At 42.6% G+C, this 26,997-nt stretch overlaps 2 protein-coding genes and 1 non-coding gene across 3 annotated transcripts; 2 read left to right on the top strand and 1 right to left on the bottom strand.

Annotated features, from left to right (window-relative positions):
- The first annotated feature begins 838 nt into the window (after window positions 1–838).
- Window positions 839–12,064, top strand: MAK16 (MAK16 homolog). The gene is made up of 10 exons (XM_012476066.3): window positions 839–925; window positions 4,064–4,113; window positions 4,206–4,315; window positions 4,420–4,484; window positions 4,678–4,829; window positions 6,177–6,231; window positions 8,116–8,190; window positions 9,075–9,191; window positions 9,684–9,749; window positions 10,851–12,064. Exons 1-10 carry the CDS (start codon window positions 911–913, stop codon window positions 11,046–11,048), a joined length of 903 nt encoding a protein of 300 aa, XP_012331489.1. The 5' UTR covers window positions 839–910; the 3' UTR covers window positions 11,049–12,064.
- Window positions 11,061–25,590, bottom strand: TTI2 (TELO2 interacting protein 2). Its single transcript, XM_064368823.1, has 8 exons — window positions 25,537–25,590; window positions 24,541–25,250; window positions 22,036–22,222; window positions 19,876–19,968; window positions 15,767–15,954; window positions 15,453–15,596; window positions 13,005–13,167; window positions 11,061–11,704 (listed from the first exon to the last, which is right to left on the bottom strand). Exons 2-8 carry the CDS (start codon window positions 25,185–25,187, stop codon window positions 11,603–11,605), a joined length of 1,524 nt encoding a protein of 507 aa, XP_064224893.1. The 5' UTR covers window positions 25,188–25,250; window positions 25,537–25,590; the 3' UTR covers window positions 11,061–11,602.
- Window positions 25,591–25,919: 329 nt separating this feature from the next.
- LOC135271519 (small nucleolar RNA U13) lies at window positions 25,920–26,023 on the top strand. The gene has a single exon (XR_010339677.1). It is a non-coding gene; the product is annotated as a small nucleolar RNA U13 (small nucleolar RNA).
- The last annotated feature ends 974 nt before the right edge of the window (window positions 26,024–26,997 follow it).

The following is a 26,997-nucleotide window of genomic DNA, read 5'->3' as shown; positions in this document are numbered from 1 at the left end:
GGCCAGGCTGGTCTGGAACCCCTGGCCTCAAGTGATCGGCTCGCCTAGGCCTCCTACAGTGCTGAGATTACAGGCGTGAGCCACCGCGCTCCGCCCAGCCGACAGTCTTTCTTTTGTAAAATGATACGAACTAGTTAAGATTTTCTTTTTCCCCTAGCGGAAGAGTTGTTAGGCTTCCAGATTTGTTTCTGTAGTTAATAGACCTCCACTTTCCTTATTTTCCTCCTCTGTCAGCTTTGTTTGTTGTCTCAAATAAGTAATAAGAAGACATAGGTCTTTATTTTTACTGGAATGCTCTTTCCATCTGGTCAGTAGTTTTTCAAACCAGCCGGAATTCAAGTTCTGATCTGTGAGTCTCCAAAGTCAGGACTCGGTGCTGCACCCAACATGAGTGTGTGGAGCGAGCGAGGGCAGGGTCTGCGGGACAGGGCCGGGACTCCGAGGAGCGGGGACCCAGCCCAGCCCCGCCGCGCCGCGCCGCGCCGCCCGCACCTTTCCCCAGCCTTCTCGGGGCAGAGGGGAGGCCTGGCAGGGAGGGGTCTCGTCCTCATGAACGGTCACAAACCGGGCTCTGGGGAAGCACGCCCAGCCCCCGCGGTCCCCGTGCTACAGAATTCGGCTGCCTACGCGCGTCCTGCCTTCCGCGGATCGAACGGAGCACCCAACCGAGTTTACAGTTCCAGGAAGCGCCGGGGAACTAGCCCCAGCATCGCTGGCTCGCGACGACACCAGAAGGCTAAAGAAGCGGCAGCGCGCGCGGCGGCGAGGCCGCCAGGGGACGCTGCGCACCTCCAAGAGTCTCAACGTTTCTCGCGATAGGTGAGACTCGGCGTTCCGGAAGTGGTTTCCCGGAAGAAGCATGTCTGCGCCCGCGATCCGGCCGGACGCTGCACGCTGAACCGCGGACACCATGCAGTCGGATGATGTGAGACTCCTCCCGTTGTTCTGACACCTGGGGTTTGCGCAGGGAATTTTGCCCACTTTAGGACACTTAGAAAACGCGTACTCAGCTGGCCTGCTGCCTCGTGCCGCTCCGGATGCTAGGCTTCTGGAACCCCGATTTTCCAACGAGGGTTCTCACGCGTGTCTAGCAGGGGTCTCCTGCCCGCTGCCCCGGCCGGGTTGTGAGCATAGGACGCCGTCACCTCAGTCCGTGGAGTCCATGTGTCCGCTCTTTCGTGCCTAGCAATGCAGGACATCGTGCCATGTTGTCAGCTGTCAGCTCCGGACGTGGGGTTGTGGGGGGCGGCAGGGGATTTGGGCGAAGTTGACTCCAAGTTTAAGCGTCCTTTTCATCCATGTGCGCGTTACTCTTCCATCTGCGTTTCCTGTGTTGGGCTTTTCTTTACATTTGCTAAAGTCATAATTTCGGAAGCATCCGAGATTCATTCATTGAGTTTTTTGTTGGAGAAATATTTAAGTGCTTACAATGTGCCAGGCATTGTGGTAATTACTGAGGATTTGGTTAACAAACCAGAAAAAACACCCCAACTCTCCTGGAACACTGGTTGGGGGAGACACAGTAAACAAGTGAACAAATAAATTAACAATTACACTGTATAATCGTACTATGAAAGAAAGTCCAGGAATGATGAAGACCATTTCAGATAGGAGTACTCATAGAAGATTAGATAGACGGTTTCCCTGAACAGAAGATATTTGAGTTAAGATCTAAAAGGTAAGAATAAGCCAGTCACTGAGCTGAGGAAAAAGCAATCCGGGCAATAGGAACAGTAAAATACAAAGAGCTGAAGATATGAAAGAATGAATATAAGGGTCGTCAAAGTGACAGTGTAAGAGAGGTAATGAAATTAGATATGCTTGCCAGGGCGAGGTCATGCGGAGTCTTGTAGGAAGTGTTTTTAGGCCTTTTAATGATCTATGTTTGTGAAAAGTTGTTAGTTGCTGCGTGAAGGATTTTTGGAGAGAAAGAATGAAAGCAAGGAGACTAGGGCATGACAAAGTTTGCTTCGAGCCAGATACAGTGGCTTACGCCTGTAATCCCAACCCTTTGGGAGGCTGAGGCTGGAGGATCGCCTGCGGCCCAGAGTTGGATTCCAGCTTAGGAAACAAAGTGAGACTCCATTTCTACAAAAAAATTAAAAATTAGCCGGGTGTGGTGGTGCTTGCCTGATGTCCCAGTTACTTAGAAGGCGGAGGCGGGGGGATTACTTGAGCCCAAGAGTCAGAGGCTGCCATGAGCTATGTTGGCGCCACTGCATTCCAGTCTGGGTGACAGAGAGACCCTGTTGCTAAAGTAAATAACATTTTTTAAAAACGAAAATAGCTTCACCTGTTAGTAATTTAATGGTGGAGATGAAAAGAAATTGATGAATTTGAGACCTGTTATGTCAGTATAACTGACAAGACTTTGGTGATGGATTAAGTGAAGAAGAAAAGGAAGAAATGGAAGGATTTAGGATATAAATATATAGTTCAATGGTGATTTTATTTATTGAAGTGGGGGAACTCTAGGGAAGACTGTTCTTATGAGGGATGTAGAATTGAGAACTACAGGTGGATATGTTAATACTTATGTTGCCTTTTAGATATTTATTTATTTATTTTTGAGATGGAGTGTTACTGTCACCCAGGCTGGAGTACACTGGTACCATCTCAGCTCATTGCAACCTCCGCCTCCTGGGTTCAAACGATTCTCCTGCCTCAGCCTCCCCAGTAGCTGGGACTACAGGCTCATGCCACCATGCTCAGCTAATTTTTGTATTTTTAGTAGAGACAGGGTTTCACCATGTTGGTCAGGCTGGTCTCAAACCTTTGACCTTCTGATCCGCCTGGTCTCCCAAAGTGCTGGGATTACAGGCATGAGCCACCGCACCTGGCGCCTCTTAGATATTGAAGTAGAGATGTCTTATATAAATTTGGTGTTCAGAGAGGAAGACTCACCAGGGAATAACAATTTCAGAGTCATCCATTTAGAAATGATACTTAAAGCCACAAGCCTAAATGAGTTCCCTCATTCTTCTTACCTGTTTCCTACCATCCCCCACTGGACACACCTATAAAATTCTCAAAGTGTGTTTTATTCTTTGGCCCTCTTCATATTTTTCCTTTAATAGTGGTAAAGCCTTTTTTCCCCCAGTTCCTCAAGGCAGCGCACTCAAAGGCTGTCATCCTCTTAGGTATGCTGTGTGGCCTTTAGACCTACTGCTATTTTGTGATACTTTGTTTACATATCTTTTCCCCTAACTAGATAGATAAAACTCTTTAAAAAGTATACTTTCATTCAGCAAACACTTGAGTGGCTACTGTGTATCAGGACTTGGAGATGTCAGTGCCTCACATAAATTAAATCTATAATGCTGAATGAAAAAAGAGCACATGGGTTACAGGAGGATAGCAGTAGATAATTTTCTTTGCTCTCAATGAGATAAAATTATGGTATGTATATCCAAAAAATCTAATACCATGAAGCCTTTTTTTTTTCTTTTTTTGAGACAGTCTTACTCTGTTGCCCAGGCAGGAGTGCAGTGGTGTGATATCTGCTCACCACAGCCTCTGCCTCACAGGTTCAAGTGATTCTCCTGCCTTAGCTGGGATTACAGGCACCTGCCACCATGCCCAGCTAATTTTTTGTATTTTCAGTAGAGACGGGGGTTTCACCATGTTGGCCAGGCTGGTCTCGAACTCCCAACCTCCAGTGATCTGCCAGCTTGGCCTCCTAAAGTGCTGGGATTACAGGCGTGAGCCACTGCACCCAGCCCATGAAGCCTTTAGTAATGGATAATGAACATAAGTAAAAAGAAATTACGAAATATATATAATGTGATCTCATGATCTCACAGTGGATGTCCAAAAAAAATCTGGAAAAATATTTACACGACAGTAATGAAATTTTATCTCTGGGTAATGGAGTTATGATTATTGCTGATCTGTATTTCGCTTTTCTGTAAGAATCTGCTATTTGTATTTTAAAAAGTAAACAAGTTAGGCTATTTTACAAAACCTTTCTTCCTCTCATTCCTGTCCTTGGGCATTGCCTTCTTGAATTAATATGGCATTTCTTGGGGCAGAGCAATTTAAATGGGTTTTTACTGTCTTGCAGGTTATCTGGGATACACTAGGAAACAAGCAATTTTGTTCCTTCAAAATAAGGTGAGTCTGGATTTACAATTTGGTCAAAGATTCCTTCACTTGCCTTCTTGGTAGCCCATTTTATAATCTTTGTTTCTTTTCTCCCATTCTAGAACCAAGACTCAGAGCTTCTGCAGAAATGAATACAGCTTGACTGGACTCTGTAATCGGTCATCTTGTCCCCTGGCAAATAGCCAGTATGCAACTATTAAAGAAGAGAAAGGTAACTCCCCAGTTTTAACTTCTAGAAGAACTGCTCCACAGCTTTTACAGGGATGTTCTTTAGTCTCTGTAAATAACATTAAAGCTATTTTACTTTATCCTCAGGACAGTGCTACTTGTATATGAAGGTTATAGAACGAGCAGCTTTTCCTCGGCGTCTCTGGGAACGGGTAAGCCTTACGACAAAACTATAGTGACCACTGATCAAGAGCATGACAGCCACATGCTTGATCATGATGCCCTCTTCCTTAACCATATCTAAACTTTTCAGACCATCCTCATTAGGCCATAGGTGTCACTGACAGTGAAAACCTAATGAATCATTTACCCTTGTCCTTCAAACTTCCTTTTTCTGTTTGGTAGGTCCGGCTTAGTAAAAACTATGAGAAAGCATTGGAGCAAATAGATGAAAATCTGATTTACTGGCCCCGTTTCATTCGACACAAATGTAAACAGAGATTCACCAAGATCACCCAATACCTAATTCGAATTAGAAAACTTACACTAAAGCGACAGTAAGTATTTGGATCATTCATTATTTTTAAATCTGTCTTTTCATGGAGCTTGAAGTTGAGAGATTGTAAAACTTTGGGACTTCCTATTTAACTTTGTGAAGTATGTTATGATGTACTAAGAAGAAACTTTAGCTTAGACTAAAGGTGTGCCCTTTGATATGACAGGACTTTTAAAATGGAATACAACTTGATTATCACCCTTCTTGTCTGAACATCTTTCAGAAAATTCAGAAAGAAAAGATAGTCTTTTTGAGACGGTCTCGCTCTGTGGCCCAGGCTGAAATGTACAGTGGCGCTATATCAGCTCACTGCAACCTCCACCTCAGCCTCCCAAGTAGCTGTGATTACAGGCATGCATCACCACACTGGGCTAATTTTTTTTTTTTTTTTTTTATACTTTTAGTAGAGACGGAGTTTCGCTGTGTTGGCCAGACTGGTCTAGAATTCCTGACCTGAGGTCATCTGCCTGCCTCAGCCTCCCAAAGTGCTGGGATCACAGGCATAAGCCACCATGCCTGGCCTTCAGAAAATTTTCTCTGTAACTCCCTGAGGGAATCTTAACATTAGAGATTTGAAAATGAGCTAAGAGGGGCCGGGCGCGGTGGCTCACGCCTGTAATCTCAGCACTTTGGGAGGCCGAGGCAGGTGGATCACGAGATCAAGAGATCGAGACCATCCTGGTCAACGTTGTGAAACCCCGTCTCTACTAAAAATACAAAAAATTAGCTGGGCATGGTGGCGCGTGCCTGTAATCCCAGCTACTCAGGAGGCTGAGGCAGGAGAATTGCCTGAACCCAGGAGGCGGAGGTTGCAGTGAGCTGAGATCGTGCCATTGCACTCCAGCCTGGGTAACAAGAGCAAAACTCTGTCAAAAAAAAAAAAAAAAGAAAATGAGCTAAGAAATGTGAATATACAGGAATGTAAGAACTTTACTCTGGATTCACTGAAAACTAATTTTAAAAAGTGATACGAAATTTCCAGAATTAACAGAGTACTTTCTCTAAGACTGTTAGGCCCTAATGCTTTTTGATTGTCATCTACAGAGAATGCTAAAGATGATGTCAGACTTAAACAGAAAATTCTTTTTTCTCAGTTCACTGAAGTCTTAATTTTAGCATGGCAGATGCCCTGAAAATCCCAGAATGCCTAAACAAAAATAGCCAGATTAAAATATATGTAAAAATATGTAACTTTTTATGGAATTAAATGTCTAGAAGCATTTAAATAGTACATCTTGATGTATTAAGCTGAGCCCTACAGAACCAATTCCAGTCCTTTTTTCTTATCCCTAAAAAGGAACACATAGCACATGAACTTGGATTTTCTGATATATTTTCTTTCCCTTAGGAAGAAACTGGTTCCTTTGAGTAAGAAGGTGGAACGTAGGGAGAAAAGAAGAGAGGTAACTTATTTTTTGTTGTGATATTCATACCTTCTACATTTTCTTTCTGGCGGGCTCTTATAGATTGAGTCACCATCACTTATGTAAACTGTTCAGGCCCTCTGAAAAATGTAGATTTGCAAGAATTTTAAATGGATTACAGTATTATTTTCCACATTCTTAAAGTGTGTGATTGCAATTTTCAGCAGTGCCATATCTAATTATCACTTTTCTTTTCAAAATGTGCACAGAACAAGTTTTTCTTTCAAAATACAGTTGTTTTCCTCAAACTATTAAAAGGTTGCCTTAGTCTGGGAGAAACAGATTAAGTGTATTTATTTTTAAAAACTTCTACTGGGTTACGTACTACTGACAGCCATTTGTTATCTTAGAAAAAGATTAGCAAGTTTGGAACATTTTTCTTTTTGTGAAAATGCACGGATTATCTTTAGGTTGTGTAACTCTAGCTCTGACACCAGGCTGGAGTGCAGTGGCACCATCTTGGCTCACTGCAACCTCCACCTCCTGGGTTCAAGCAATTCTTGTGCCTCAGCCTCCTGAATAACTGGGATTACAGGCATATGCCACCACACCTGGCTAATTTTTTGTATTTTTAGTAGAGATGAGGTCTCACCACATTGGTCAGGCTGGTCTCGATCTCCAGACCTCCGGTGATCTACCCACCTCGGCCTCTCAAAGTGCTGGGATTACAGGCATGAGCCATCACGTGGGCCTGGTTCTACAACTTTTTAAAGTACTAACTCATTAGATAACTAGCATACCTGTATGACTACTCCCTATCTTCGGCAGAATATTCAGTGTCATCTATGAATCCACTTAACTAAGCAAACATAAACAGTTAATCATCTAAATAAAGGAGTAAGACTACCACTTGCAAGTGCTATGTGCAGTATTCCTTCCTTGAGATATCTTGCTCACTGTATCTGACACACAACTATTTATAGACAGTCAAGGCACCAATGTCAGTTGTAATGATGTTTGTTTATTTATTTAGTTATTTATTTTTGAGATGGAGTCTCACTCTGTTACTCAGGCTGGAGTGCAGTGGCGCAGTCTCAGCTCACTGCAGCCTCTGCCTCCCGGGTTCTACTGAATCTCCTGCCTCAGCCTCTCGGGTAGCTGGGATTACAGGCACACAACACCATGCCTGGCTAATTTTTGTATTTTTAGTAGAGATGGGGTTTTACCATGTTGGCCAGGCTGGTCTCGAACTCGTGACCTCAGCTGATCCACCCACCTTGGCCTCCCAAAGTGCTAGGATTACAGGCGTCAGCCAACACACTTGGCCCATGACATTTAATTTTTTAAGGAAAAAGAGATACATAGAAGTTTTGAATATTTTCTTCCTACACTTTAGCAGATCACCTTTGAGGTATAAGCACTCCACTCTAGAGAACAACACAGAACATCACCGTTATATCATCTCCAATGAGAGATCACTTCATTTTTACCTATTCTATCACATAGAATCTAGCATGATTTTAGAAAATGTAAATGAATGAAGATTTCTGTTCCCATTTCTCAGCTTTTACAAAGTCTGGCTCCAGAGCTGCTAGATTTTTTATGAGACACTTAAGAGGTATATAGTCCTGCATGTTTTGTATCTGTCAAAGGCTTTGTTAGAATTTAGAATGTTGTTTACAAAACCACAGGAATTTCAAAATGGAAACATTCCCAAGAAAGTTTGCAAGAAAGAGAAAGAAACATTCCCAAGAAAGAGAAAGAAGAAATATATCTGGCTGGAAAGGCAAAAGCCAGTAATAGCAAGGAGGGGAAATGATTACATTGTCTTTCTTATTAAAAAACTTGGTAGTTCCTTCCATTTTTATAAAATGAATGACAAGCACTGATGAATTAAATGGATTTGCTCTTTCCCTCTTATAGGAAAAGGCATTAATAGCTGCTCAGCTAGACAATGCCATTGAGAAGGAATTACTGGAGAGACTGAAACAAGATACGGTGAGAAAGGCAGTAGCTTTGGGGTACTTATATTTTAAGTGGTAGTATGATGCTAAGACATATTGGGAAATGTTTTTTAACATGATATGAAGATCTCCGCTTGAATTTTATCCCTGAAATAAAATAAATCCAAATCGGCCTGGCTTATTTTAGCTAATTAATGTAAGCATATAAAATGCTTTGGTTACCCTTCATACTCCATTCACTGTAAGAGACCTTTCCCTTTTTGCCATTATTCTCAACTCTATTCCCCAAGGCAGCAACTCCAGATTTCTGTATAAAAGCCATGGGGTTTCCCTTCTCCTCCATAATTACCCTAGTCTTTTAAGGTTTTATTCTTTTTTATTTTTTTTTAATTTTTATAAATTTTTTTTAAAACAATTTGAAAAATAAAGATGGAGTTTCACCATGATAGTCAGGCTGGTCTCAAACTCCCAACCTCAGGTGATCCACCCGCCTTGGCCTCCAAAGTGCTTGGATTACAGGCGTGAGCCACCACGCCCGGCCTAAGGTTTTATTCTCTTTTTAAAAATTACTGTTGTTTAAACAGGCAACATGACTAAACTATTCTGTTTCCTTTTTATTTATCCTTGTCAGCAAAATTGCATTTGTCCCAATGCATGGGTTTTATAGACTATTAAATTTTAAATGATGTGGTCCCATCCTCCATAGAAGTTACCTATTTGATACTAACTAATGATAATTTAAATGTTCAAAACATGCTTTTTTAAGACACTGGTGGCTCTACACTTAAAAATATTACTCATCAAATTCAGTATTCTGATTTAATCACTGGGGAAAAAAATAATATGCTCCACAGACCATGGAACTTCAAGTGTCACATCCAAATGTAGTTAAAGCCAGTCTGTGTTTATGTTCTTCAGTATGGAGACATCTACAACTTCCCCATTCATGCCTTTGACAAGGCCCTGGAACAACAGGAGGCAGAGAGTGACTCTTCAGATGCTGAGGAAAAAGATGATGAAGATGATGATGAGGAAGTAAGTCTTGTTTTTGTTTTGCCAAACCTTTTAGATACTATTTGTATATAACTGAGAGACAGAGTATCATCTTTAGTCAGCTAACCAAAAATAATTTGTCTTCTCTTTTCTGTCATAAGATTAACTTTGGTTTGGCATTGGTTGCGCTGCTCTTCAGGCTAACCAACAAACCATTAACAGTTTTTAGTCTTAATTTATTGGCCTTCTAAAATTGTTCCTGCAAGGTGACAAATTATAAACCCTTTCCTGTCTGTATCTAGTTTTTAACCATAATGAGGATGTTTTACTGCTAATCATTTTAAATCAAGAATAAGAATTATCTGATAGCCCTAAAATTTTTAAAATTCAGAAGGATTAAACTTCAGAAGAATTAAATTTTGGTTGCCTAGTGAATAGACTCTGGTTCTGAATATGTTATTTTGTACTTATTTAGATGTCTAATCTGAATCTTCATTATATATTCTGAACCTAACAGTTATGTTTTATTTATAGGATGTGGGGAAAAGAGAATTTGTCGAAGATGATGAGGTAGATGAGAGTGACATAAGTGATTTTGAGGTGAGCTTCATGGGTAAAAAGATTGTCCTTTGGCCTGCAGCAAAAACAACAACAAGAACAGGGAGGTGGCCAGACGCAGGGGCTCACACCTATAATCCCAGCACTTTCGGAGGCCAAAATGGGAGGATCACTTGAGCTCACGAATTCGAGACCAACCTGGGCAACATAGTGAGACCTCATCTCTTAATTAAAAAAATTTTTTTTTTTTTGAGACGGAGTCTTGCTCTGTTGCCAGGCTGGAGTGCAGTGGCGCAATCTCGGCTCACTCCAACCTCCATTTCCTGGGTTCAAGCGATTCTTCCACCTCAGCCTCTCAAGTAGCTGGGACCACAGGTGCATGCCACCACGCCCGGCTAATTTTTGTATTTTTAGTAGAGACGGGGTTTCACCATGTTGGCCAGGATGGTCTCGATCTCTTGACCTCATGATCCACCCACCCCGGCCTCCCAAAGTGTTGGGATTACAGGCGTGAGCCACCGCGCCTGGCCTAAAAAATTTTTAAAAATCATGGCCAGGTGCAGTGGCTCGCTCCTGTAATCCTAGCACTTTGGGAGGCCAAGGCGGGCAGATCACCTAAGGTCAGGAGTTCAAGACCAGCCTGGCCAACATGACAAAACCCTGTCTCTACTAAAAATACAAAAATTAGCCAGGTGTGGCAGCACATGCCTGTCATCTCAGCTACTTGGGAGGCTAAGGCAGAATCACTTGACCCACGAGGCAGAGGTTGCAGTGAGTTGAATCTCACCACTGCACTCCAGCCTGGGCCACAGAGACTCCGTCTCAAAAAAGGATGAAAAAATTAAAAATCAGCTGGGGTGGTGGCAGTTGCCTGTAGTCCCAGCTACTCAGGAAGCTGAGGTGGGAGGATTGCTTGACTACAGAAGTTTGAGGCTTCAGTGAGCCATGACTATGCCACTGCACTCCTGCTTGGGCAACAGAGCAAGACCCAGTCTCCAAAAAAGAAAAAAAAAATAGGGAAGGTTTCTGAACACAGGCACAGGTATATCAATTCCCTAGTCTGTTCTAAATTGAGGGGACAATGAAGGTAGTTTGGAGAAATCTAGTGTTTTCCCTCCTTTATCTTTTCTCCCCCCACATTAGGATATGGATAAACTGGATGCCAGCAGTGATGAAGATCAGGATGGTAAATCCTCCAGTGAAGAAGAAGAAGAAAACGCCCTTAGTGCGAAACACAAAGGCAAAATGCCCTTGAAAGGACCACTGCAGAGAAAACGAGCCTATGTGGAAATAGAATATGAGCAGGAGACAGAGCCCGTGGCCAAGGCCAAAACCACGTGATTTCTCTTTAAACACTTATACCAGGACTGAACGTACAGAACTACTACTTTTTTTTTAATCTTAAACATATAAACACCTCCAGTTTTTGCTCTTTTGTGTTGTATTAAACACAATATTTGTGTTTTTATTATTTATGCCACATCAGTGAGGCAAGAAGTCTGGAGTGAGTGAAAATCTGGAGTGAGTGAAGAAAGCCCTAAGTTGTGAACGAGAGTGTTTTTATAGCATATGTGTTGAAGTAACAGCTTGTGCCCAAGAAATTTAACAGATGAGTTCTTGAATCTGGAATGAGATGATAGATGTAAATATTTCTAAATTTTAAATGCTAAATTCCTTGGTGTCCTTTTTTTCTCCCAAACTTTATTTAGAAATGGAAGGAATTCAATTTTGTCTTGTTCTACTTTCCCTACTCCTGTGGAGGTAAAAGGAAAGAAGGAAAAAGCAGCTTTAACTTACAAAGTTTAGTGTAAAAATACCTTTTTTCTTAAATAACTCCATTCATACAATTTGGGATGGAAAGAGAGTCCTTTTGTCCTGGGAAAGTAATGCAAGTCTTAAGTTCCATCGTAGGGAGTGCCTTCAGAAATCTGGACTTTTCTGATACAGTTCACCACCATGCTGTCTTCACAGCTTTGGGGAATTTTGGCCAGGAGACTCTGAAACATGAAACCAAACAGGCCTTGATTTTTTTTTTAATTACTTTTTTCCCCTTTTGCTTGATTCTCTTCCTTGGTATCCTACTCAAAGGAGGAAAGAATGGATCACACTTGGGGACAGGTCACTGAACAGAGTAGGTATTAGGTTTTTTAATTTTTAATTTTTAAATTTATATAGCTCTTATGTATTGAAGGTGTTGCTTTAAAAACTGTGTTAATGTGCTTGCAAATCTCCTGCTGGCTCATGAAGCAGCAGAATTCCAGCCAAGGCAAATTCAGCTGGATCTAGGGCTTGAAAACTGCCCAAGATTAAAGAGCTAAGATGAAATCACTTGAATAAACTGGTAAAATAACAATTCATACTATCTCTATGTATTTTTAGGATATAAATTTTTTTTTTTTTCCTGCCGGTTAGATTGTCCAGTGAGTTATGGCATGAATTTCTTTTCATGCTGCCTTCAATCTTTTAACTAAAGATTTCTAAAAGAGGTAAGAAATGTAATAGTGGTTGGGCGCAGTGGCTCACACCTGTAATCTCAGCACTTTGGGAGGCCAAGGCAGGTAGATCACGAGGTCAGGAGTTCAAGACCAGCCTGACCAACATGGTGAAACCCCATCACTACTAAAAATACAAAAATTAGCCAGGCATTCCAGCTAAGACTCAAAAAAAAAAAAAAAGAAGCAATAGTTTACTAAATACATAGAAAAACGTAAGTAGTATATGCTATGGCTTTGAGAAATGAACTTTTGTGGATTATGAAACCAAAGGAAGAATTTCCATGTAGATAAATTAAGAATATTGGAAAACATCTACCTAAGAGATGGTTTCCCCTAAAAAACTGGAAACATCTCAAATGCTCTATTGATGTTATTATTCCTGGGAGCTAATAATAGCCCATTATTTCTACCTTTTTTTTTTTTTTTTTTGAGATGGAATCTCGCTTTGTCACCAGGCTGGAGTGCATACCTTTTTTATTTTTAATTCAGAAGACTAGAACAGAACTTAAATTTTACAAACATTTGATCATAATGCTTTTCTTTTGCCCATTCTCTCTTGTCCTTAGCCCCGGTAACATGTGCTGATCCTCCTGCCTTTAGTTCTAAATGGTTCTGAATAGCTTTAAAAGATCAGTAAGAAAAAAGATCAAGCTGTGTTGAATGCTAAAAGGCTCATACGGAGACCTAAAACCCTCCATGTTCATTTTCAGACTTGGTCAGGCACATAATAAATTATAATCAATCATAGGAATTACATAAGGATAATGAAGCCCAAGTGAAACCAAGTTTCAGTTTGCCTTACCTTCACCCGTCCTTGAGAGCAGCAGTCCAGGAGAATCAGGCAGTCTGTGGCCTCCTGTAGCAGGGCGCTCTTAACAGACTGGGGTGTAAGGCTTGGATCCCTTGCTACATCACATATCAGTTTCAAGAGAGCCTTCAGTAAGACCACAAGTCTGCAGGAAACTCTGGAATTAAGAAGAAAAGCTATGTTCATATTCTAAATCAGGATATTAAAATTGGAAGAGACTTCAAAGACTGTCAAGTGGAAAGCCCTCATTTCATAAATAAAGGAATTAAGGTTAAAGTTAAATAAAAAAGACCTAAAAACAGAACCAAAGACAGCCTCCAGATTTCTTACCCTCAGGTCTCCTGTTAGCATATCGAAAGAGAAAATATGATACACACACACACACAGCTTGATTCTACTGTAAGCAAACAGCTTCTTCATGGGCTGAAAAGGGGAGGCCAGGATCTCCCCCAAACAAGGGCCTATACTTGTATTTTTCAACTCTATTAACTGAAGTATGCATGGAGAGAGCCCTCAATGCTTTAACTTTAATGCCATCTCAGGCCTGGAAATTAAAGAGTGAGGGAAATGAGCTTGGCTTCTGGGACTTAAGTGTCAATTTGAATTTTCTGTCATTTAATTTCAGATCCCAGCTTCACTATCAATGAAGTCCAGCCTACTTACTTGTAACTATTAACCTTTCTAAAAGTTTTCATTGTGTTGGTAAAGCTCCGGAAATGGATGATGGTAGTGACAGCACAATATTGTGATCGTACTTAATCCCACTGAACTGTTCACTTTAAAATAAAAAATTTTTATTTTTATCACAATAAAAAACCATAAGAAACCTTAAGGAAAGGTGGAAAATAATTTAACTTGTAATGTGAAAACATGCACAACACATATTTATGGAAAGATGTGTGACTGGCAGAAAAAAGTTTTATCTCTTTATCTAAAAAATACTCCTCATTTTCCTACGGTTTGGGTGCCTCTCAGCCCTCCATCTGTTATTCAACTTATAATCGGCTCTATTTTCCATTTCCCGTGCTCCTCCACCCCCTCATATACACACACAACACATTCCTTTTCTAACTCCCTACATTTATTCACTCTCCCTTCTTGGAATCTTGGTCTCTGCTCTTTAAAGGCCTGACAATCTGATTCGATTTTATTCATTCAGTGATTCATTCTCTTCCAGTCCATTCATTCTTCAAATATTTGTATGCCTAATACCATGTACTAAGCATACTTTGGGAGAATATAATAGATGTAGTTTTCCATTATCCTGGAGTTTATAATTCAGTGGGAAGAAAGACAGTAAACAAATACAATCTAGTTACCAATTATGACTAAGAGAAAGGTTGTCATAGGGGAACATTACTTTGGATTCCTTGCATATTTATAAGGAAGTGAGGGAATATGGTCCTAAATAGACAGTATATGTTGTTGGGGCACTGGATTCTCTGGCTGAACTCAACTTTCAGCTATGCAAGAGATCCTTCTGATGACTCAACAGTTTGGGTTCCAGTTCCTGACACCTACTTCAAGCCAGATTTGGAATGATTTCCAAGCAAGTATATCCTAGATTAGTATTCTTTTTTTTTTAATTTTATTTTTTTGAGACAGTCTCACTCCATCACCCAGTCTGGAGTGCAGTGGCACGATCTCAGCTCACTGCAACCTCTGCCTCTCAGGTTCAAGCGATTCTCCTGCCTCAGTCTCCCGAGTAGCTGGGACTATAGGCACATGCCACCATGCCCAGCTAATTTTTGTATTTTTAGTAAAGACGGAGTTTCACCATGTTGGCCAGGCTGGTCTTGAACTCCTGACCTCAAGTGATCCACCCACCTTGGCCTCCCAAAGTGCTGGGATTACAGGCATGAGCCACCACACCCAGCCTCTAGATTGGTATTCTGATCACTGCTCTGCAGATGTTAAATGATGTGCTATGAATGCTCTACTCTCAATTAGATTTAAAGAACATTAGGATTAACAAAGTTAAGCAAATGTCTTTACTGCAATACTTCTAAATGGCCTTTTATCTTCTAATATGCATTCTAAATCTAGAGAGATGTACAACCGGTATGGTTTCCCAACCTATTTGACCACAGAATTTTTTTTGCCCTGTGGGGCATCAAAGAGTACCTAGATGGGGATTCTGCAGAACACCAATCTAAACCATTCTCAAGATATACTAGAGATTCAAAGAGAAGTGGTTTAATAGTGTCCAAATCTGGAACTGATACTTGGTAAAAGGGTCAAATATGCGCACCTCAAGTAACTATAGTCCATTTTATCTTTCTAATGCCATTTTCTCAGTTTAAAATCCTATAGGTGTGTGAAAATAGGAGGTATTCAAATACAGGATACACATTTAATACTTTGTACTAAATGTATTAAGTACATCCAAGCAAGTTCTCAAGAGAAAATCAGCTGAGTTTTGCACCTTAAGGCTGCTATTACCTGGGCCAAGTATGTTGCATGAGAAGTTTTAGGGTTTCCAGTATCTTCAATCTGGCTTCCTCCTCAGGTCCATCATAAACCTCCAGATAACCAATGATGACTCTCTCCAGCCTCTTCAAGTGCCGGACAGTTAGGATTCCTAACCTAAAGATGAAAGAAAATATGACACCAGTGCAGTGGCTCATGCCTGTAATCCCAGCACTTTGGGAGGCTCAGGTGGGAGGACTGCTTGAGGCCAGCAGTTTGTGACCAGCTCGGGCAACATAGCAAGATCCTGTCTCTATAAATTAATAACAAATAACCCAGGGACTCACCTCTTCACGAAAGCCGGCAGGTTTCTTGCATAGGTCCTGCGTAAGAGAAGGCGGTGCTCTGGCTCCATGTGAGTGAGGATCAGCTGCAGGACCTCATCACAATGGGTGGTGGGTCGAGCTCCATCTCCTTTCCAGTGCACGGTTTTCTCTAGGATGGGGAATAAATCCAGCAGACACAGGAGCACAGCCTAGGAGGAAGGAATGGAAGGACACTGCATAGTTCATCAATTTGCATTTATAATACTCACTGACTTTTCTAGAACTTCATTAATCTACTGAACTTATGGTCCATACAAGTCTAAGATACTAGTAATAATACATGAAATATCCATTACTTTACATTTTCAAACTTTTTTACATTCTTAATTTCCATCTAGCCATGCATGATGGCTCATTCCTGTAATCCCAGCACTTTGTGAGGCCAAGGTGGGCGGATCATGAGGTCAAGAGATTAAGACCATCCTGGCCAACATGGTGAAACCCCATCTCTACTAAAAATACAAAAATCAGCTGGGCACGGTAGCATTCCCCTGTAGTCCCAGCTACTCGGGAGGCTGAGGCAGGAGAATCACTTGAACCTGGGAGGTGGAGGTTGCAGTGAGCCAAGATCACGCCACTGCACTCCAGCCTGGTGACAGTGAGACTCTGTCTCAAAAAAAAAAAAAAAAACAAAATCTCCATCTGACAGTCTCAAATCAATATATTTTCCTCAGGACCATTCTTTGCTAATTTGTAAAATGGGAAAAATAGCAGAGTTAGGACTTGAACCCAGATTTTAGGAATCTAAGTCTATCATCACTATGTCACTAAATCTAAGTGACTTAGTGATACACGATATTTACACATGCCTTTTTTTTGAGCCAGAGTCTCACTCTGTTGCCCAGGCTGGAGTACAGTGGTACAATCTCAGCTCACTGCAACCTCCACTTCTTCGGTTCAAGCGATTCTTGTGCCTCAGCCACCTAAGTAGTTGGGACTACAGGTATGCACCACCATGCCTGGCTAATTTGTGTGTGTGTGTGTGTATATTTATATAAATATATATATACAAATATATATATACATATAAATATATATATATATATTTTTGAGATGGAGTCTTGCTTTGTTGCCCAGGCTGGAGTGGGCACGGTCTCGGCTCACTGCAACTTCTGCCTCCCGGGTTCAAGTGATTCTCCTGCCTCAGCCTCCCGAGTAGCTGGGATTACAGGCACATGCCACCACACCCAGCTTATTTTTGTATTTTTAGTAGAGATGGGGTTTCACCATTGGCCAGGCTGGTCTCAAACTCCTGACCTTGTGATTTACTCAGTCAGCCTCCCAAAGTGCTGGGATTATAGGCATGAGCCACTGCACCTGACCCAACTTTTGTATTTTTTAGTAGAGACAGGGTTTCACCATGTTGGCCAGGCTGCTCTCGAACTCCTGGCCTCAAGTGATGCATCAGCCTCGGCCTCCCAAAGTGCTGGGATTACAGTAATGAGCCAATACTCTCAGCCAATATTTACACATACTTTTAATAAAACTGCTCCTAAACAGAATCTAAGAATGTTCCAAATTTGGGTCAAATTTGATGACCCTACCTGCTGAAGTCGCAGTGTCTAAGCCAGGGGTGTCTAATCTTTTGGCTTCCCTGGGCCACACTGGAAGAATTGTCTCGGGCCACACATAAAATACACTACACTAATGATAGTTGATGAGCTTAAAAAAAGAAAAGAAGGCCAGGCATGGTGGCTCACGCCTGTAATCCAAGCACTTTGGAGGCCAAGGCGGGCGGATCACCTGAGGTCGGGAGTTCAAGACAAGCCTGACCAACATGGTGAAACCCCATCTTTATAAAAAATAAAAATAAATAAGAAAATGAAAAAGGAAAATAAAAAAACATCTTATAACATTTTAAGAAAGTTTACAAATTTGTGTTGGGCTGCTGCAGTCAACGCCATCTTGGGAAGCATGCGGACCGTAGGTTGGACAAGCTTGGTTAAGGTACACCCTTTTAATTTTCCTGAGACCTTTGGTTTTTCTCTTGGTGTTTTAGTTTTTTAAAATTTCTTTTCTCTACCATCTTAAGAACCCCGGCCTTTCTGGCTGTTACTATCTGGATTCTTAATACCCAGTATTTAAAATACTGCTTAAAAAGAAAAAGAGGCTGGGCACAGTGGCTTGCATGTGTAATCCCAGCATCTTGGGAGGCCGAGGTGGGCAGAACACTTGAGGTCTCAAACCCTGAGTTTGAGACCAGCCAGGGCAACATGGCAAAACCCTGTATCTGCTAAAAGTACCAAAATTAGCCAGGCATGGTGGCACATGCCTGTAATCCCAGCTACTCAGTTGGCTGAGGCAGGAGGATCCCTTGAACCTGGGAGGCGAAGGTAGAAATGAGCCAAGATCGTGCCACTGTACTCTGGCCTGGGCAACAGAGTGAGACTCCATCTCAAAAAATAAATAAAATAAAAAATAAAAAGAAAGGCAGCAGGCTAGGAAGGGGAAAAGGAGAGAAGTAAGGCATAAAAACAAAGTTGCTTCCACCTCTAATTTTACACAGTTTGTTTCTCCTATCTTTGGAGTTTCTTTCCCCCTCCTGAGAAACTTTTACTTATTCATCCTTCATAATGATAAATATTACCTCCTTCCCAAAGCCTCCTAAAGTCACCCCAAACCTGGTTAGTTACCTACTGCTTGATAGCCATTGCACTATCCACAGAGTTTAACTCCTGTTGCCCAGGCTGGAGTGCAATGGTGCGATCCTGGCTCACCACAACCTCCATTTCCCAGGGTCAAGTGATTCTCCTGCCTCAGCCTCCCGAGTAGCTGGGATTACAGGCATGTGCCACCACACCCGGCTAATTTTGTATTTTTAGTAGAGATGAGGTTTCACCAGGTTGGTCAGGCTGGTCTCGAACTCCCAACCTTAGGTAATCCGCCCACCTTGGCCTTCCAAAATGCTGGAATTACAGGCGTGAGTCACCATGCCCAGCTACCCACTGCACTTTATACAAACCTCTTCTAATATAGTTATCATTTTGTACTATATATATATGTAAATATCTAAGTTCATATTCATATTTATATAAATGTCTCTCCAAAGATTTTTTTTTTTGAGACAGAATCTCACCCTGTTACCCAGGCCGGAGTGCAATGGCACAATCTTGGCTCACTGCAACCTCTACCTTCTGGGTTCAAATGACTCTCCTGCCTCAGCCTCTCAAGAAGCTGGGATTACAGATGCCTGCCATCATGCCTAGCTATTTTTTTTGTATTTTTCATAGAAATGGGGTTTCATCATGTTGGCCAGGCTGGTCTTGAACTCCTGACCTAGTGATCTCGGCCTCCCAAAATGCTGGGATTACAGGTGTGAGCCACTGTGCCTGGCCCAAAGATTTTCTTAAAGCCAAAAACCCTATGGGATCATATACTCTTGGAACCACATCTGTTGGATGAAATAATAAATGACACTCCAATATCTAACATGCAAGGAGTGTCAAGTGTGTGTGCTAATGTAAGGCAAAACAGAAGAACATATAAATTAATAAAAATAGACCTTTTCAGACATGGAGCTGTCCCCAAAGTAATATACTTTTTTTTTTAATTGAGATGGAGTCTCACTCTGTCACCTAGGCTGGGGTGCAGTGATGTGATCTCAGCTCACTGCAACCTCCACCACCGGGGTTCAAACAATTCTCGTGCCTCAGCCTCCCACGTAGCAGGGACTACAGGTGCACGCCATCATGCTCGGCTAATTTTTTTGTATTTTTAGTAGAGATGGGGTTTTGCCATATTGGTCAGGCTGGTCTCAAACTCCTGACCTCAGGTGATCTGCCAGCTTCGGATTCCCAAAGTGCTGGGATTATAGGTGTGAGCCACCACGTCTGGCCCAAAGTAATATATGATTGACTCGGATGAAGAAAAAACACTGGCTTACCTGTGGAGATTCAGGAATGTGGATGACTGCTTGGGCTGAGATATTTTTAATTTGGCAACAGCCTTTAGTTATCATCCTCACTTTCCAAGACAGAAAAATGTCTCTCAATTATTCCTACTCACACAATGCAACCTTCTACTCAAATTTAGAGAATCCAGACACAGTTATGAACAAATCATATTATTACCTGAACGAGGTGGTGCTCTGGCGTGTACAGGTGGTTGAAAATGGCATGGTATAAAACCTGCGCTCTGTTATACTGGAGCAAATCAGCAGCTGGCTGCAACCAGACAAATGATCAAATTAGAAGAATAATTTCCCAAGATTGGCAAATGTTGACTGTCTTTGAAATTGGATTATGGGTAGGAAGAAGTGAAGATCATGTCATCCCAAAATATGCCAGATTGGTATAATGATTATTTCGAGTTGAAAATACTGCAGAAACTGTAGATTCAGAAAGGGTGAGCTGACTTGTCTCTTTCTTCACACAGCAAGTGATTAAAGATTCCTCTGGGTCAGATATGCTTTCCGTACCAGGGTAAACAGCCCTTATCACCAGCGACTTGGAATGGAAGGCTACAATGAACCTAAATAAATAAATGAACGAAGAAACCTTTATCTTCCACCTAACCTTTATCCACCCCTCTATCCCCAACCGTGTATTTCCTACTGACTACCCTTGAGCCAAGTATGGTGACTTACACTTGTAATCCCAGCACTTTGGAAGGCCAAGGTGAGAGGCTCACTTAAGGCCAAGTTCAGACCAGCCTGGGCAACAGAGTAAGACCCTGTCTCTACCAATTAAAAAAAAAAAAATTAAAAAATTAGTGTGGCCTGGTGGTGCGTGCCTATAGTCCAAGCTACTTGAAAGGGTGATGTGGGAGGATCGCATACACCCAGAAGGTTGAGGCTGCAGCGAGCTATGACTGTGCCACTCCACTCCAGCCTGGATAACAGAGCAAGACCCTGCCTCAAAAAAAAAAAAAAAGGAAAATTTGGTTAGGAAAGGGGTAGTAAAAAAAAAAGAAAAATTTTTCATTCTTTGTCTAAAAAGTATATTGCCTTGGCCACTTTTTCAGACTTCTCTATCTTGTGAAGATCCCCATGTACATGTAAAACTAATAAAATGTGTACAGTTTCCTCTTGTTAATCTGCCTATTGTCAATTTGGTTTCTAGATCCAGGAAAAAAGCCCACTGAGATAAAAAGGGGGCTGAGGCCGGGTGTGGTGGCCCACGCCTGTAATCAACCCCAGCACTATGGGAGGCCTAGGCTGGTGAATTGCTTGAGGCCAGGAATTAGAGACCAGCCTGGCCAACATGGTGAGACCCCACCTCCACAAAAAATACAAAAAAATTTAGCTGGGCATGGTAGTGTGTGACTGTAATCCCAGCTACTCTAGAGGCTGAGGCACAAGAATCATTTGAACCCAGGAGGCAGAGGTTGAAGTGAGCCAAGATCGCACCACTGCACTCCAGCCTGGGCAACAGAGCAAGAGTCTGCCTCAAACAAAAAAAAAAGGTGGGGGTCAGGGTTAGAGGTGATCTCTGGCTCTCCCCTACAGGTACATGGAGATTAATTAGACTGTTCTCTCTACTTCTGTGTGTTATTTTAAAAGCTCCATAATATAAAGTTTAAAAAAAAATTTTTGCTTGAGTAATAGTTTCCACATTTAGACATAGTCCCTTTCAGTTTCTGATTTTGTTTATTTTGTTTTCCTTCTTGAAAGTCAACTGTAGGCCGGGCACGGTGGCTCAGCTATAATCCCGGCACTTTGAGAGGCCGAGATGGGTGGATCACCTGAGGTCAGGAGTTCAAGACACACCTGGCCAATATGGTAAAACCCTGTCTCTACTAAAAATACAAAAATTAGCTGGGGATGGTGGTGCTACTAGGGAGTCCCAGCTACAAGGGAGGACTCCCAGCTACTAGGGAGGCTGAGGCAAGAGAAACAATTGAATCCAGGAGGTGGAGGCTGCAGTGAGCCGAGACTGCTCTCCAGCCTGGGCGACAGAGCGATAAGGTCTCAAAAAAAGAAAAAAGAAAGTCAATCGTTGATCAGTTCTCAAGATCTGGCTATTCTGTTGATAATGACCCATGCCTTCCTGTTTCTTCTATAATTTTTTTTTTTTAGTTATTACATTACCTAAGGGATACAACTTCTACCAGGTTAATTGAGGAAAAATATAAGGATAAAATACAAATAAATAAAGTAGAATGACTTAGCATTACTAGAAAGCCAGTTAATAAAAGATATAAGCAAAAATAAAATAGTGTTACCATGAAGAACAGCCAGGAATGACTCAGTCAGTCTTGTCAACACAGATGACAAGGCAGAGGTTGCTTACCACATTAAGCACAATGTGATGGAGACAGTGTACACCCAGGATTTTGTTCTCAGTCTGATAATCATCTGAGATGAGCAATGATGCGGGAAGTACCCTTTCCAGATGTTGGCTCAGCCAGGGCCGAGTGACCTGTTGCAGAGTCCATGAGAAAACATGTTTGATGGCAGGGTTATTCTTCCAGGATTCCCTAAGTGGAGACATGAAATTACATTAAGTGACATGGTGATAAGTAGCAAAAGAAAAAAAAAAAACTACTTCAAGCTAAACAGAGTATTTTCATGTCTTTGAAAAAACTACATTGCACATAAGATAACTCTTGATTCTATATCATACATTTTAAGATTTGGTTTAGAATAACTTCCATAACTTATACCAAATATTTAACCACCCAGGGCTTTGGGTCTAAAGCCTATCCAATGAAAAGCAGCCAATTAAACCAGAGCTACATAAAGGACTTATGGTGATGGATGGTGAAGGTGTATTGAGAAGGGAGAGAGGAGTAAAGGAAATGTATTAGTATTACTATACTAAGGAAAAGAATGAATCAATACTTGAACACCTGTTAATAGCCAATACAGTGAGTATACACACGACTTAACTAATCCTCAAAGTACTTACTGTGTAATAGGTATATTATCTTTATTTATTTATCCTGAAATAGTCTCGCTCTGTGGCCCAGGCTGGAGTGCAGCGGCGCCATCACTGCAACCTCTGCCTCCCGTGCTCAACTGATTATCCTGCCTCAGCCTCCCGAGTAGCTGAGATTACACACCTGCATCATCAAGCCCAGATAATTTTTGTATTTGTAGTAGAGATGGGGCTTCGTCATGTTGCCCAGTCTGGTCCCCAACTCCTGGCTTCAAGTGATTGGCCAGCCTTGGCCTCCCAAAGTATTGGGATTACAGGCGTCAGCCACCACACCCAGTCAAGTCTATTATCTTTATATTAGAAACAACAGATTCAGAGAGCTGTCTAATCTGGTCCTATCCAGAGTAATAAATGAAGCACAAAATTCAAAATCAAGCCTTTTAACTCTATGTTCCTGGTAAAATGACAGTTACAGATACTTTTTCTCTCATCACTCCAGTGCTAACAAAGTAGCAAGTGGAAACTCATTGAAAGAACTTTTAGCTAGGGGCTTTTCACTTTTTATCCTCAACACAGCTTCTCTAGCTGATAGCCATCCTTATCTAGTAATTAGTGATGAGACTCAAGATCCCCAAGTCTAAATTCAAACAATAAGTTTAAATCCTCTCCAAATCCCCCATCCAATTTCTAGTAATTTGTAATTTTTTTTTTTGAGACAGAGTCTCGCTCTGTCGCCCAGGCTGGGAGTGCAGTGGCCCGATCTCAGCTCACTGCAACCTCTGCCTCCCGCATTCAAGCGATTTTCCTGCATCAGCCTCTGGAGTAGGGATTACAGGCATCCACCACCATGCCTGGCTAATTTTAGTAGAGACAGGATTTCACCATGTTGGCAAGGCTGGTCTCGAAACTCCTGACCTCAAGCAATCCACCTGCTTCAGCCTCCCTATATGCTGAGATGACACGTGTGAGCCATGCATCTGGCCATAATTTGTAATAATAATTATTATTTTCTTGAAATAGAGTTTCACTCTTGTTGCAGACTGGAGTGCAATGGCGTGCTCCTGGCTTACTGCAACCTCCACCTCCCAGGTTCAAGTGATTCTCCTGCCTCAGCCTCCCAAGTAGCTGGGATTACAGGCATGCACCACCACATCCGGATAATTTTGTATTTTTTTAGTAGAGACAAAGTTTCTCCATGTTGGTCAGGCTGGTCTGGAACTCCCAACCTCAAGTGATCTGCTCGCCTTGGCCTCCCAAAGCACTGGGATTACAGGCATGAGCCACCACACCCAACCAATTTATAATTATTAACTCGAAGTAAGTGGGGCAGAATTTCCAATTTTCCTAGGCAGTCCTCCTAAGGGCTAGAAAGAGCACTGGACAACTGAGTCTGAAGACCTGGGTTATGACTTCCAATTTGCCACTATCTAATTATGTCATTTATAGCAAATCACAATGTTTCTGGGCCTTAAGAGATCTGCGGTTACAGCATCCTTATTTTACTGATGAAGAAACTGAGGTTCCTTTGAGGTCTAACACTCTAAAAAATTAAGCTAGGCCAAATGCAATGGTTCACGCCTGTAATCTCAGTACTTTGGGAGGCCGAGGTAGGTGGATCACTTGAGGCCAGCAGTTCGAGACCAGCCTGGCCAACATGGTGAAACCCTGTCTCTACTAAAAATGCAAAATAGCCGGGCGTGGTGTCGAGTGTCCTCTAACTCCAGGTACCCGGGAGACTGAGGCAGGAGAATCGCTTGAACCCAGGAGGAGGAGGTTGCAGTGAGCCAAGGTCGAGACATTGCACTCCACCCTGGGCAACACGAGTGAAACTCCGTCTCAAAAGTAAATAAATAATAATAAATAAAAATAAAAAAAGCTGTGAGGCTCAAGTCGGTGGCAAAGGGCAGGAGTACTCACTTATTCAAGTTGGGTTGGAGAAGCCTTAATATCACCGAAAGTCTCCCTTTCTCATCTTCCTTTTCTCCACATAGGAATCCTGCTACAGAACCGCATTCCGTAACTTGAAGCAGTAAAGTGAGGACCTCCCTAGCAACTTCCCGAGATCTCAGAGTGGTCCATGGTTGCTCCAAGCTGTGTGTGACCGCAAAAATATAAACGGGTCCTGACAAGTGATGCAGGCCTGTCTGCCATGCGGGGCCGACCAGAGAATTCTTAGCAGTCTCAACTTTCCCCAACAACTTAAGAAACAGTAACCCAACTGTGGCTGCTTTCTCGGCCACTTCAGAGTGCCTAGCACCTCCACTTTCCTCTTCCTTGGGTGGGGCTGCATACTGCTCCAGGGCTTTTGCCACCTGCCCTAGTGTCTCGGATATTCCGCGGAGCTGGGCGCCACTCCCCTCAAATAACCTATCACATTCGGTGGCTTCTATTAGATCACCGAGGTCTTTAAGAGCTACATCTCTTGCGCTGCCTCGTCGTGCCTCCGGGCCGGTAAGACAGTGTAAAATTTTGGAGAAGGCCTGTTCAAGGACGGGGGCAGATACCTCCCCGCACAAAGAAGAGTCTTCCCGCGATGAGGTTTCCTGAGAGTTGTCAAGCTCCATTCCTGACTGTAGCACCAGGCTTGTCTCTCCCACAGGTTGAGAATGGAGGGGGGGATGGATCCGCTGAAGAGAGAAGAAGCGATCACCCAAAGAGAACTAAAATCAAATCAAAGAAAACGGAGAGACGTCTTGGAGGAAGGGGCGAGTCTAACCGGGATAAGAATAAAGAGAAAGGAAGGAACGCAAGAGAGGGAAAAGGGACTCTCGGGGATTAAAAGAGTCTTATACTTGTAATAGTGACGTTAAAAAACTACTATTGCCTTTCTGAAGACTAAAAAGAAAAAAAAACTTAAAAGTTTAAAGAAATAAACTTCTGAGCCATGTCACCAACGCGACCAACGCCAGGTACCTGCAACCGCTCGTGCACCCCAGCGTCTAACAGGATCCGGACCTAGCTCATATTGCTGCCGCAAAGCACAAGGCTAGCTTCCGCCAGCACTGCCGCAACGCCTTCTCATTTCACGACGTACGGTCGTAAAGCAATAAAGACAGACTCGGGAAAATGACAGAAAGGTGGAATTATGGAGAATAAATTTACATATATAATAATCCGCTGGCTAATTGTGTTTCTCTTTTCCTTTGCTAAGGTAGAAACAAAAGAATCACCACAGGCTCTCAGGCAAATATCCAGGATTTTATACGTGAAGACCGGATGTACTGCATTACGGTAGTCACCCTATCTGTAAAATTAGTTGCACATACTTGGAGCTTCTTAACGTCAACTACGAAGCGATCCTTTTGTAGTTCATGAGTATGATGATTGGGTGTTCACACGTTTGTGTGAAATGTGCTACCCTTAAGCTTTGTTACGACGTTGGCACATTACCCATCTGACCTGAACTTGGGGATCATTTCAGTTGTGAAAGACGTTGATAAAACTTATGCTTCTGTGTTTATTCTTCACATGTTCCTTTTCGCTATGACTGTACTGTACATGCACGGGTACTTTTCCGTTGCCCAATTGTGTAACGCCTTCTAACGCCTTTAACTTTTTAGGTTTGGGGGTATCTGCGCAGGTTTCTTACCTGCGTATGTTGTGTTTGGGGTGCATTTAGCGCGTTTTCAGTGTCCTCTCCAATTGGCCCCGGTGTCTGTTGTTGCCACTTCTATGTCTATGTGTTCCCAGTGTTAAGCAGCCACTTAGGAGTGAGAACATGGGGTATTTAGTTTTTTGTTCAATGCAATACTTTAGCTGGTCTCAGGAGCTAGCGTTTTAAAGCCTATAGCCGTAAGCCTTTGAAAATTCAAATTCTGCTCAGATGTGCTTTATGTAGAAGGAAGAAAAAGAAAGAAAAGAAAAACGAAAACTCAAATTCTAGCGACAAGGTAAGAGCCCCCAGCTGGCATCTGGAGCAGCCCCGAGGGAGGCAGGTCGTCGGGGTGGCGGATCCGGCTTGGGCCCGACTCGCGGATGTGGGCTCCGGGTCCGTGGGGACAGCCGAGCGCAGTCTTGGGCGTGGGCGGCAGGCGGCGCCCGGTACCGGCCGGGGGCGCCAGAGGCTAAGGGCTCGGGCCCCTGCGGGTGTAGGAAGCTGCCGTATTTGGTTGGGTTTAGAAAAGGCACGAGAAGCGTCGCGCCTGTGCGACTGCCCATGTTAGCAACATCACCCCCCACCACCACCAACGCCGCGTCGGCAGTGCTTGTTGCCCCTTCCTGCGCCTTCCTGGAGGGTGGAATTGCGTCCGATTGACCTTCAGTTCCCTAGGGGCCGGTCACATTCAAGAACTTGTGATTCCCATAGCTTCCACGGGTCTCAGGAGCCCGAAGAGGCCAACTTCATTTGTGCCACTGCACAGGCCGGAGCCTCGG

Source organism: Aotus nancymaae, unplaced genomic scaffold (genome assembly GCF_030222135.1).
Source record: "Aotus nancymaae isolate 86718 unplaced genomic scaffold, 86718_ANA_hifiasm-v0.15.2.pri h1tg000079l, whole genome shotgun sequence".
In the NCBI taxonomy this organism is placed as follows: domain Eukaryota; kingdom Metazoa; phylum Chordata; class Mammalia; order Primates; family Aotidae; genus Aotus; species Aotus nancymaae.
The sequence above is the reverse complement of the archived record's forward strand: the minus strand, read 5'-3'. Positions and strand labels throughout refer to the sequence as shown.

Bases quoted from the DNA above. Each gene is read 5' to 3' on its own strand.
- TTI2 (XM_064368823.1), bottom strand. From the start codon at position 25,187: ATGGAGCTTGACAACTCTCAGGAAACCTCATCGCGGGAAGACTCTTCT. The intron at 22,223-24,540 runs GTGAGTACTCCT...GTCTCCACTTAG, and splicing joins CTCCAACCCAACTTGAATAA to GGAATCCTGGAAGAATAACC. The intron at 11,705-13,004 runs GTAAGGCAAACT...TTCATGTTTCAG, and splicing joins GCTCTCAAGGACGGGTGAAG to AGTCTCCTGGCCAAAATTCC.
- MAK16 (XM_012476066.3), top strand. The intron at 4,830-6,176 runs GTAAGTATTTGG...TCTTTCCCTTAG, and splicing joins AAACTTACACTAAAGCGACA to GAAGAAACTGGTTCCTTTGA. The intron at 6,232-8,115 runs GTAACTTATTTT...TCCCTCTTATAG, and splicing joins GTAGGGAGAAAAGAAGAGAG to GAAAAGGCATTAATAGCTGC.